Source organism: Colias croceus, chromosome 14 (genome assembly GCF_905220415.1).
Source record: "Colias croceus chromosome 14, ilColCroc2.1".
In the NCBI taxonomy this organism is placed as follows: domain Eukaryota; kingdom Metazoa; phylum Arthropoda; class Insecta; order Lepidoptera; family Pieridae; genus Colias; species Colias croceus.
In genome coordinates, this window is record NC_059550.1 from 6,583,837 (window position 1) to 6,596,834 (window position 12,998).

The following is a 12,998-nucleotide window of genomic DNA, read 5'->3' on the forward strand; positions in this document are numbered from 1 at the left end:
TCAATTGTTATTTTCATTCCATTTAACATAACCCTCACAGACTTGCAACAATGCTGAAAACATTTCTTCTGGCGGCAAAATCACTTCAGGTAAATTCTCCACCTCCCTCTTTCTCCGACCATATGATGCAGCGAACTGCGTTTGTGGTCGTTTTATGCCAGCATTTACAAAAATCGTCGGTTGTGGAGTTACCACGGACGTAGTATTATGTTTCGCCCTCATTGCATGTACTATCAAACATAACAAATATCCACCGAATGCCAAAAACGCCAATGTGGTCACTGACATTGAAAATATATTGCTTAGCTTACTGTTGCCTTCTTTCTTGTACAGTCCATCTTCATAGTCTGCTCTTTTTATGGGAGGAGCTCGCATGGCCATTGCTTGTGCCCCGAAATTTTCCATATAACTTGGTGTAGTCACTGTAGTATTGTAGTATTCTGTTGTCATATCCTTGAACGAATTTTTCAGTTGCAATAACTTTTCTATGGATAACTCATTCAATAATTGAACTTCTTTAGTCACTTCACTTGATATTGTTTTGCATGCTAGCAATAGTAGTAAAACAAATAACATGGTGACGTTTTTATTGTAGGACCTGGGTTGTAGAAATGAATATGCATCGTTGGTGACAAGAATTATTTTGGTCTACTGAGCACAACAGACAAACGGTCGTCTAACGGGATAGAGCTGTTATCATTCTTCATCTTTAACAGCCAGGAAGAGTGTTAACAGTTATTATTTTTTATTTTTTTGTAAAACCGTAATGTCCCTATCAATGGGTTAAGCGACTCTACATGTTTTAGCTGTACGTTGATCATATCGATCCTCATGAAATGTAATGTGTTCTTATTAACCGACTTCAAAAAAAAGGAGGAGGTTATCAATTCGGCCGGTATGTTTTTTTTATGTATGTACACCGATTACTCCGAGGTTTCTGAACCGATTTACGTGATTCTTTTTTAGTTCGATGCGGGATGGTGTCGAATTGGTCCCATAAAAATTTTAATCGGATAAGCCCAGCCCCCCTAGCCTTATATCGCAAATGCCTTCGCAAATGCCTTCGCAAATGCCTTCGCAAATGCCGTCGCAAATGCCTTCGCAAATGCCTTCGCAAATGCCTTCGCAAATGCCTTCGCAAATGCCTTCGCAAATGCATTCGCAAATGCCTTCGCAAATGCCTTCGCAAATGCCTTCGCAAATGCCTTCGAAAATGCCTTCGCAAATGCCTTCGCAAATGTCTTCGCAAATGCCTCCGCAAATGCCTTCGCAAATGCATTCGCAAATGCCTTCGCAAATGCCTTCGCAAATGCCTTCGCAAATGCATTCGCAAATGCCTTCGCAAATGCCTTCGCAAATGCCTTCGCAAATGCCTTCGCAAATGCCTTCGCAAATGCCTTCGCAAATGCCTTCGCAAATTTGAGGTTCGAAGACCTGGATATGACTTTGGGTACATATACAGTTGCTAGTTACATATTATTTTTTTATTGTTGCCCCACCTTGAGCCCATGGCTAGCTACGCCCATGATAAGACACAAAGAGTTATAAAATTACATGCATAGGTATTATTGAATGTTTATTATATTTTCTTGTGTTATGTTCAGACCTACAATTTTTTTTTCTAAAGCAATAAAAAATCATAGGTTCAATCAGATGGCGTTGCAACTTAAAGGCGTGCGCTGAGAGCACAGTTGTCTAAGTAAGTAGGTAGTGTATTATTTATGTTTTAACGTTTTAAACAATTTTAAGAAAATAAAGTAAATATGTAACATTTATATTTATCATTAGCTATTGTAGCTCTATTTTTGCCATGACAATGCGGTAGTTGCACTCAAATCTTATGTAATGAATAGGTTCCTATCTACAGTATGATTGCGAAGAAATGTGTAGTAATATTTTTTATCTTATGTTAATAATTTGTTTTCAGTCTTTATTGAGTTTTTTTTTTTATGTGTGCAGTGTGGATAAACTCAAAAACAACATTTTTACCCACATTCTTACGTAGTTAGGTACTAAACACTATCAGAATACCCATATATCTAATACTTAAGGCATACCATATCTGATTTGTTTTTGGTTCTTGGGCGTACCTGCAGGCACCATGTTTTCCATCATTGATTGGAGAAATTGTGTGTGCAGTTAAGGTGAAATGAGACTCAAAACAGACGTTTCGAGCTCACGGAGAATTATTTTTTTTTATCAAAAACTACCAATTTGATTTTTTTTATTTATGGGTTTGTTTAATATAAATATATATTGAAAAATGTATAATTTCTTTCTATGTAGGTACTACTCTACAAAAAGGATAATCGTGCTTTGGATGTAAATAAATTAAAAATTGATTAATTTATATTGAGTTTACAATAATTAGTTACATAAAATTAACTAAAATTAATATACTGCCAATTATGTAGAGACTCATTAAAAATATACACATTAACTTAAATAAATAATACCGATGAACCAATAAAAACGACGCACGTAGAAATTACTACATCATTACCCAATTCTGAATAACTAATTGAAAATTAGAGAATTTATATTATAATTTATTCAGGAATTGCATTTCATTTTAATTATGCTTCAAAACTCAATCACTCAATCATCAAACTGAAGGTAAAACTTTTGGGACCAACGCGAACGCTGTAATCAACCCGGGTCTGCTGAAAATTAGCGCTTTTGAATGGTTACAACACCTATTTACTTTTCAAGTGAAACTTCAATAGGCCCGATAAGAGTAAAATTTCAAATTTCGGTAAAATTCCAAAATCGTCATGGAGTAAGGCGACGATTTTGGTATCTTTGAATCTTCAAAGAAGTTTCACTTCTGACACGTGTGCTCGACAACATATTTTATCATTTAATATTTTGTTTCAAGACTTTTATTCGTACTATAACGTAGGTAGTTAGTGTTACTTTTTTATTAATATCAAAACATGTCGAAACTATAAAAGGCTCTTGGCTAATGTTTTTTCAGCGTACTTCTTTCTTCCCAATAATATTAGGTGTGTGCAATATTTTTGTCGGAAATACAAGTTGCACAAGCTGTCCCACAGCTGTCCTTTTGAGAAATGAATAAAAGTAGAAATTCAAACTACCTAATAGCGCCATCTGTTGTTGCGTTATAACATGTAGAGACACTTAAGATTCCTCTCAACGGTCAACCATCTCTCAAACTACTTTATTCTCAATACCAACCTAATTAAAAAAACATCTAAACCACTAATAGACTAATAATATTCTTAATTCTTTCTCAAATAAATAACAGCCTGTATTGTAATCTCTCGTTATTTTATGGTGCGATGGCTGCGCTTGCTATTAATTCAAGAATCGAAGCATGGCTGAACATCTCATTGTAATGTCGTACATTGTCTAAAGATGGCGTCGCTTGTGATATTTTTTATTATTTTTCATGTTGTATCTGGAGATCAAAATTTAAAACGTGAAAGTGTGATTGATCATTTGACTAATGGCATGAAGTTTGCTAAAGATTTTTTGGGTAAGAAAACAAAAAATGAAATAAATATAATTTTCATTATGTAGATAGGTGTAGAAACTCCCTGTAGGTAGCGCTGCTCTAGATAAGTAGAGTTATTCTTTCAATTTTAGATATTATTCAGATTAAAATCTATAAAAAAACATGTTTATAATAGTTATGTACATTTTATAAAAGTTTGTAGGTACGCTATTGTAGAGTTTATACAGTATCTTCGAATTGCTACATGCAATTAATTACCTATTCTATAGAAGGAAGACCAATAACCTATTAATACTTAATCTATTTAAGAGATAATAAACTTTAAGGTTTAATTAATTTGGTTAAATTTAATTCGAAAATTAAATGTTATTTAAATTAACAATTACAGGATCAGAATCGGTAGCAATGAAAGTGGCCGATTTCGTCGTTCGTGCATTCCAGCCTAAGAAAAATCCCACATCACAAAGAAAACATCCAATCAATGAAGAATATCCTTCTACGAGCTCTCTGCACTCAGAAGAAAATTATTCAAATGACAAATATCAGAATTATGATGTAAATGAATCCCCAAACCTTTTATCTCCATGGCGGCACTTGGTCAAGTTATTGGGCTTACAAACAAATCAAATCAGTGCTGTTGCTGTTAATGCCTTGATTTTCATCGCGCAAATGGTAAGACAATAAAATATTTAAACCATAGAAATCTTCATTTTTTACATAAAGTGTTTAGGTTTTTTTATTACTTTTTTCTCGATTTGAAATATTTCTGAATGATCCAACTTGAACTACCTAGTTACTAACGCCATCTGTCTTAAGTTCAGAAACTGAATAATGAGGCGCATGTGTTGGATTCATAGGTAAATGCTTATTTTCAAATATTTTTTTTTTTATTATATTTTAGAGAGCGAGTGCGTAATATGTTATTAGTAATATTTAAAAATTTCAGATAACGACATTTTTATCTGGTCCAAAACGTCCAAACAGACAGCAGCGTTCTGATGATTTATCAACATGGATGTTAAATAAAGACTCGAAAAAATTACAAGAGCTGCTTGCAACTGCGAAAAACGAATCATTGCCTGATTTACTAGAAGACCTTATACGGAAAGAGGAATCTGAAGATACTAGTTGCATTCAGCTATTGGTATGCAAAATAACTCCATTTGTGAACAAAATGCAAAAAACTGTGTTTGGGAACGACGAGATTGTAAACAATGAAAACGGAGGATCGACTGCATTATACCGCCATCTGCCGTCACAAGAAGAATTTAAAAGCCAGAGTCAGTTGTGTGAGAAACGGTTCAAAGAGTGCAATTTAAATGAATAACCTGTGTACTAAATTTAGTAATTCAAATATAATAAGTAATTGTGTAACTAATATAGAGCTAGATAGTAGGTCCTTTCTATCATAATGAAAACCAATCCTGCCTTGCCATCACAGACCCATACTCTGTCGATTCCTTTTTCTTTGTAATGTAGGTACAATGTTTATAAGGTTCTTTGATTTTTTTATTATTATACTGCTACCAAGCTTGATTTTGTTTTCATTCTACAATAAGCCACCGCTTCTAAAAACCAAATACTTTCATTGAATCTAACTTATGGAACATAATATGTAAGATATGATAGGTAGATAGTATGTGTAAGTTATATGTAATTTTATTTTTATATCTAAAATAAAACCTGTGAATAAAACAAATCTTTACCTTTATCTCTTTTTCTTCCTGCACCCTAGACCTCACGTAATTAAAGGCTACCACCATTCAACTAACTACTAGGTACCAAACATTCTAACTACCAAATATTCACCACAAAACCGCACGCAAGACTACAAAATTTTAGCGATACATTTTTATACATTTTACTATTAAAAAAAGCCTTCATCTATTACAAGTTCACAGATATAATTCCTTCGATCTTAGTCTAGAACCTTTAGTACAAACATGTTCCAGTTACATAAAAACAGTCAACTTTCGAATTTTACTCAGTCAACACGTACCTCTTACAAATAATGTATGTAAACGGTTATCAGTATCGAAGTTTGCCATAACGTTACATAATAAAGACCAATGACCGTGGGTGTCTAATGATTTTTTGTTATTAGTTATTACTTATTACATAAGTAATATGTCTGCGGTGTGAGACTGAGAGGCACGTGAGAAATTAGGTTTTTATTGTTAAATGTAAGGATGCTTCATGCAATTTATAGTACGTTCAGACGCGTGGCAAGCAGCCCGGCAAGCAGCCCGTGCGCTCGGTGCAAACAAACAAACACGGACGCATGCACAAACAACATGTGTACCTACATGCTTGCACCCGTGCTTGTGCTCGTTGAATGTCACTTTGAACAGAAGCATCTGAACCCACCATTACAAAGTGTGTCTTCTTGTGAAGAGAATTACTATAATCAAGTACCTATCTATAAGATTCCACTTAATATTATGGCAAATGTGATTTAGTACCTACCAAAAGGGGTATATAAAAATACCTAAAGTTAAGTTTTAATGGAACAGTTTCTGAAAGGAATTTATAGCTAAAGTACCTTCATAGGTGTACCTACATGCTTCAATAGCTACAAGAAAATTACGCATTTAACACAAATCACATAACATATCAATAGAACAACGCACTATTGTTCATTGTACATATTTTTTACACTATTGTCCATACAATATTTTTAGATAGTCACATTAATATTGTACATAAAATATTAATAGTCGACATGTAACTGTGAAACAAGTTGGACATCTAAAAACATTCAATCGCAAAAAATATTATGAGCCGATACGACAGTCAATATCACCATTTTGCATTTTTGTATAACCTGTGTTATAGCCTATCTCTAGAAAGACAGTAGTGAGATCCTTTAAAAAAAATACAATTAGGAGGCGTGATAAAACACTTAACACTATTAGATGTGATGTAGGTTTGAAGTTTTAAAATTGGGATGTTAAAGTGTATATTACCTAGAGAAGGTTTTTTGTTAACTAAGATGATGTAATAATAATTAGATAATAATAGATGGTCTACACTCTACAGACACAGAGAATGGTATTGCATAATAAAGCAAATAAGCAAAGAAAGTTCTGTCAGAATAATTCACACCTTCCTTTCATCTAGTGGAACTCACTCCGCTATTTAGGAATGGAATAGGTAAATATCAATTATTGTTGCATTGTAATTTACAATTGCCAAGAAAATACAAGAATTACATAATATTTTAGTACCCAATATTGTATAACATTTTAGAAGCAAAAATATAAGCTAGGTTCGCACGGGTTGTTAGTGGGTCCTTACTTCATCTATTCTATATTCTTTTCAGGTGATTGGACGTAATCAGTCATTATTTTTTACCTATATGTGCCATTATATTTGCTGTAGCTGTAAGTATAAAAACAATAACCATATGGTTACCTATATTAAATCCATAGGTACATTTTATTTTAACAATTAGGAAGAATTTTAAGTATAGATACGTACCTATACCTATTATAATAATACATACCTACTTTCTATAGTTTCTATGAATTCTACTTTTATTTTTAAACTTTTAATTAGTTACATTTCATAAGTAGTTAATTCGTATATCTTTATCATTATACTCAAGCAGATGTTATCATAAAAATATAATACATATTTTAATATAACAAAGTCGGACATTACGGTACCTACTTTTTGAGAAAGTAATATTTAGGTAAATATTTCCAAAAATTAACATAGTTATTAGTTAAAGCACATTTCAATCATTATACGTACATAGGATAAAAATAATTATTTAGGTACTCCGAAAAGATCGTTGACGAAAGATGGACATTTTCACGTTGGTCAAGTTCGCGGAGAAAGTGCATCTTTGTCTCACGGCAGGGCCAACCATAAAAAAAAAAACAACCGAATTTAAAACAAAAACAAGGTAGGTAACTATTACGATCATTGACCTCATGTCGCTCTCAAATTATTTAGAGACAGGTAATTTTTTTATGCAAACTTGCATTTCGATAATGTGTGTTCGATACAATGATAAAGTTTAGTGATTTTCTTAAACAACGTTTAAGTATTTATTATTTAGGAGATCGAATGTAAAAACTTACCTAGGAAGGCAATAGCATATCACCTTTCCCATGAGGGGAGTTAATACCTATCCATAGATTTTTTGGTGATACCTATCTCCCTTTTATAGATAGCTATAGATAGGTATCTGTTTTTATATAGGAATGTTACATTTAAATATTTGTCCCGAATTATTGTCTAACCGTAATAAGGCTAGGCATAAATGATAAAACTTGTAGTTTTAATATCAGACACGAATTAATGAAAGGAGAAGCGAGAGCAAAAGCATTTGTAGGCGGTTACAAATCCATTACTATAATAGCGATGAAAGCATATACCTATGCCATAAGTTTGTTTTCTTTATAATATACCTAAATACTAATGATGCGTTCTGCTTCACATTTAGATCAAGCTTTACTTTCTATACCGCGACATTGTGCCTTTTTGACAAACTTGGAGAAAATATGGCCCTTCTATATAAATTACACTTAAGATGACTAAAATGGTTGTGATTAACATATTTAATAGAGTAACTGTAATTAAATAAAATTAAAATATGTATAATAATATTTATATGTACCTACTTAGTTAGTTACAATTTACAAAAAAAAAAAATGTGTGCGTGTAACTACTAGTGTACACACGTAAGAAGTGAAACTTCTTTATGACCTTATTTTTAAAAAAATAATTTACTACTTATATGCAACTTTATAGAAATACGTCGCATCACGCGTGGTAGGGATAAGAAAAAGATGGCGCGAAACGAAAAAATAAATAAAATAAATAAATAAATATTATAGGACATTATTACACAAATCGACCTAGTCCCACAGTAAGCTCAATTAAGGCTTGTGTTGTGGGTACTAGGCGACGATAAATATAATATTTAATAAATACATATATAGATAATAACACCCAGACCCAAGAACAAATAATTGAGTTCATCACACAAATATTTGCCCTGACCGGGGATCGAACCCGGGACCGTCGGCTCAGTAGGCAGTTACTTTACCACTGCGCCAACCGTGTCGTCAAAAAATGTTACACTACTTATTTTTCCAACCCCGATAAAGAAGTTTCACTTCAAAAAAACATCATTATCTACAACTTCACCCAAAATCGAAAGGTTTAGTCATCTTTTCAATGCCCAAATATGGATTACCACCAAAAGTCGTAATGAAATGAGATTAGGTATACAAACCGACAATCCTTCACGGCCTATGACAATCGGAATGCGGCGTGTCCTTGTAGGTCGTTGTAACTCGATAACGGCCTGCCTTTGACCAGTAAAAGTTCAGCCACACAACCCATTTGATCTGGCTATCGATACAGACGAGCAAACCTCAGTATGCATGCATGTTAGCTTATATGGTGTAGTCTCAATTATTTCAATCAATCAATCGTAACGATAGATCGATCGATCACTCATCTTTAGCAATCGATGCGATGACCAGTCATATTCCTAGTTAGTATAAAAAAATATGCAATATAATTATTATACGTAACAAACGCTAAATAAGAATAAAAACTAATGATTACATAGAAAACTGAGATGATTACACAGATAACATATTTTTGATATATCTAGATAAGTATATCCTCAATCCTCATCTTCGTCGGCAAATAGTGGATGCATACCATCAGGTTTACACGATGCGTGTGGACGAACCATAATAACGAAAGCTAACATTTCGCTGCCCTACTGGCCCACTCTAACTACACACTCGATAACATTTTTGTTTACATCCATTTTTTTATTCGCAAACATATAATCTTTTAGCTGTATTATTTTGGCGGCATTTGTGTCAATTTCTCTTTCTAAACCGTTGTGGTGGAACGCTAATGTGTTTTTCAAACTTATTTTACAAAATAACGATTCAACTCGTTACTGGTTCAGTAGCTTCAGTTTGATTCTAATGAGGCAATAAAATATTGATGGATGAGCAAAAGATTCGCAGATTGTGCTAAAGTATCTATCAATTAAATGATTAACACTTAAACTTTGCGGCTTCCTATTATTATGTACTTAGATTAAAATAAAGAAATATTGTTTATAAATTATATAGAATTTAATAGCTACATAAGTACCTACATATCTATAATATTTGGCCATGCTTGCATAAGGTCCATTTTTATAACATGGCAAGCCTCTCTTTAGGTAATTTATTTGACCCTTTTGGTTTCCGTTGTAAAAAGATCAAAGCTCTTTCTAAAAGATCTTTATAAAATAAGATAAGTACGTAGGTACCTAATAATAATTATAATAATCTAATATGAGCAAGCCGATCTTGAATATTTAGAAATTATAGTTAGACTTGACACAATTCCTAAGTTCCGCTTATTATGAAATGCTTTTCTTTTAGATCCGCTATCGAGAAAATTACTGAAGAAAGTAAATATGTTTCCATTGTTATGATCTTTTACATATAACTTTCATAAGATAATAGATATTTTAAAAACAATGGGCACATTATAATTGCACATTGTAAACAATAATACATAGGTAATCATACTACGTAGGGACTGTTGGAATGTTCAATGATATATTATTAGGTATCTAATAATGTGTAACACAAGCTTCTGTCTTAAGTTTACAGTAGGTATTTAAATGTAAAATAAAAAATACCTATAAAAGGTTGCCAGGCTTTGAATAAATTTTTAGCTGGGTAACAAATGTTGATTCAAATATTGGAATTAAATTAGAACTAGAACGATAGCATAAACTACAATTTGTACAAAATCAGCAATGATGAAAGAACGTTAGTAACACAAGGGGAAAAATCAATTACTATCTCCCTGAGCAGTATCTATTGATTACATGAATCATGGACTTCGATTTTCATCCGTATTTTCTTCAAGAAAGCTGTTCACATTCCAAGTTTACAGTTACGAGCGCTATAGATGCAAATTGACAAATATATGCTGGTAGGTAGCCTGCGCTGGTTTAAAGGCAACTTCAGAGTTTGGTGTAAATTAAAGATAATTTAGAAACTTGGTATACATACCCACTAGTTCATTCTATACTCATGTGACAACAGATTATCAATACTATTATTACTATCCTACTGTAAATGAAGCAACATTGACCCGCGCTCTGTGCCCGCGCTATATGAAATGAAATGCTATGCAATATCTTCTTATATATAAAAATGAATCCCAAAATGTGTTGGTAAGCGCATAACTTGAGAACGGCTTAACTGATTTCGTTAATTCTTTTTTTATAATATTCCTTGAAGTTCGAGGATGGTTCTTATGTAGAGAAAACGTGAATATGTACCACGGGCGAAGCCGGGGTGGACCGCTAGTGTACTATAAACGAGGTGGGTTTTAAACAAAAATCTTACAATCTCTAAACTTGGTCGAAATTTAAGAGCAGTTAATGTTACATAATCAAATAATTAAAGCAAATTTTAATATTTTCCTCAATTAAAGTTATTAAACGTCGATGGGTTTTATTGCTGTAAGAGCGGAATTCCCCGAAAAGAAAGTTGTTGACTCGTGTTTGTATTATGTTGTTCTTCTCAATGCAAAAGACAGTGGTATGTAGGTATTTATATGCAACACTTGTATGTTTACTTCTATTTTAAGTACACGTATACTCTGTTGTAACTTGTAACTGTACGCGTACCTAGTAAAGTAGTATTTGTTTCAGTTTGAATAGCCTTCTGATAGGTTTTTAAGAACTATTTTTATACAAAGTTATTTTACGAATAGAAATATGAAAAAAAAAATTGTTTGTTTATTACATTACGTTTTTCTTCGTGAGTTTTTAAATACTTACATGAATATTTAGCATGCCATCTTTATCGTCGAAGACGGAAGAAGATATATGTGTAGATCCATATGTGTAGATATCGCTATCTATATACCTACATGCTATTTTAAAAAGTACATAAATATTATTCAAGTAAAACCCTAACAAGCGAAATAAAAATATTATGATAGTTGAAACAATTGGATCCCATAAAAATTAATTACTTTGTAATTAATATGAGAACTACAAGATTTATCATAGCAAAGAAATGAATCATTCTTTTGGTGGTTTAAATACTTTACTTTCGCTCAAGGCCTGTATCCTCATGAGTCATTGAAATCGCAAGTAAGCTATTATGCAACTAACAGGAGCTTATAAGTGTGCTTATAAGCCTAATCAGAATGTTCTCGACACGTCAATTTGACAGTATGAAGTGGAACAAGTGTCAATGTTCTAATACTAGAAGCTTGACTAGAAGGAAAAACTTGTTTATGTTTTACTAGCTGTGCCCCACGGTTTTACCCACAGTGCACCACTCCTGTTGGTCTAAGCGTGATGATATTTATTTTGATTATAGCCCTTCCTAAATAAATGGGCTATCTAGCCCCGAACGAATTTTTCAAATCGGACCAGTAGTTCTTGAGATTAGCACGTTCAAACAAACAAACTCTTAAGCTTTATAGTATTAAGTAGGTACCTATAGATATTGGTAATATTTTTTTATGATCATAGACATATGTGCAAGTTTCGATTTGAAATATTTGGGTATTCATAACTGGGTGTGAAAATAAAACAGTAGGTATTTTTTAAATATTGCTTTATTTTCAAGAAGACTTTGACCTACTTTGACACAGATTAGATATTATTCAAGACATGCATTTTGTATTTAAGTTAAAAAAATTTGGCAGTGTGCCTGGGCGTATTCAGGGCGGGACAAGTGGGGAAAGTTATCCCACACTATAGCATAAGTAATTTTGAACATTAATAATAATAAATTTTAAAAACTATGACGTATGAACTCAAAGAATCATAGGTTTCATTTGATTCCATTCTTAAGGTTGTCACTTGTCAGCGAGACGTGATTAAGATAGAGATTTCCTATTACTTATTTAGTATATTTATTTTTGTACACGCCTTTCAAATGCTGGATACGCCCAAGACAGCGCATACAGTGAATATCTAATAAACTAATATTTATTAATAAAAAGCTTTATAAATAATATATGTACGTAATAGGAAGTTAAAGCATTACACTTTTAATGTTCAGTTTATATGCTATGCTCTGTGTTTTGGTATTATGAAAACGTTTTAGTAATCAGTGTTAGTTTACTCACGTTTAAAAACACTCTTATCAGCTGCCAGTTCTTGAATTAGCATATTATGTAGGAAGTAGCGCGATGTATATAGTAGGTCGGTACCTGTAGATGAGAAATGCGACAGTAAAAGTTATAAATTATAATATAATATGATACCGATTGACATCTTTTTATGTATGATAAACTATTATATCACACATATTTTCATAGTTTATCATATAAAAAATGTCGATTGGTTTCGATTGTATTTTCAATAAATTATTATTAAATCTAAAGCAATTGCAATTCAAGTTTAAGTCTGACTGAATGAAACCATTCAATAAGTTAACTGTTAGATAAGTAAAAGGTATTAGATAAAGGTATCTCATATTTTACTTAAATTTAGTAGAAACAAACCCTGGAA

The 12,998-nt window shown here is 32.5% G+C and overlaps 2 protein-coding genes across 2 annotated transcripts; one reads left to right on the top strand and one right to left on the bottom strand.

Annotated features, from left to right (window-relative positions):
- LOC123697580 lies at positions 1–576 on the bottom strand. The gene has a single exon (XM_045644122.1). It carries the CDS (start codon positions 574–576, stop codon positions 1–3), a length of 576 nt encoding a protein of 191 aa, XP_045500078.1.
- A 2,802-nt stretch (positions 577–3,378) lies between these two features.
- Positions 3,379–5,049, top strand: LOC123697386. Its single transcript, XM_045643882.1, has 3 exons — positions 3,379–3,499; positions 3,867–4,150; positions 4,425–5,049. The coding sequence occupies exons 1-3, from the start codon at positions 3,379–3,381 to the stop codon at positions 4,803–4,805; spliced, it is 786 nt and encodes a 261-aa protein (XP_045499838.1). The 3' UTR covers positions 4,806–5,049.
- Positions 5,050–12,998: the final 7,949 nt, after the last annotated feature.

What these genes read in the sequence shown, in the direction of transcription:
- LOC123697580 (XM_045644122.1), bottom strand. Translation starts at nt 576, where the DNA reads ATGTTATTTGTTTTACTACTATTGCTAGCATGCAAAACAATATCAAGT.
- LOC123697386 (XM_045643882.1), top strand. Translation starts at nt 3,379, where the DNA reads ATGGCGTCGCTTGTGATATTTTTTATTATTTTTCATGTTGTATCTGGA. An exon ending in GTTTGCTAAAGATTTTTTGG is followed by an intron (nt 3,500 to 3,866) that starts GTAAGAAAACAA and finishes TAACAATTACAG; the next exon opens with GATCAGAATCGGTAGCAATG. An exon ending in TGATTTTCATCGCGCAAATG is followed by an intron (nt 4,151 to 4,424) that starts GTAAGACAATAA and finishes TAAAAATTTCAG; the next exon opens with ATAACGACATTTTTATCTGG.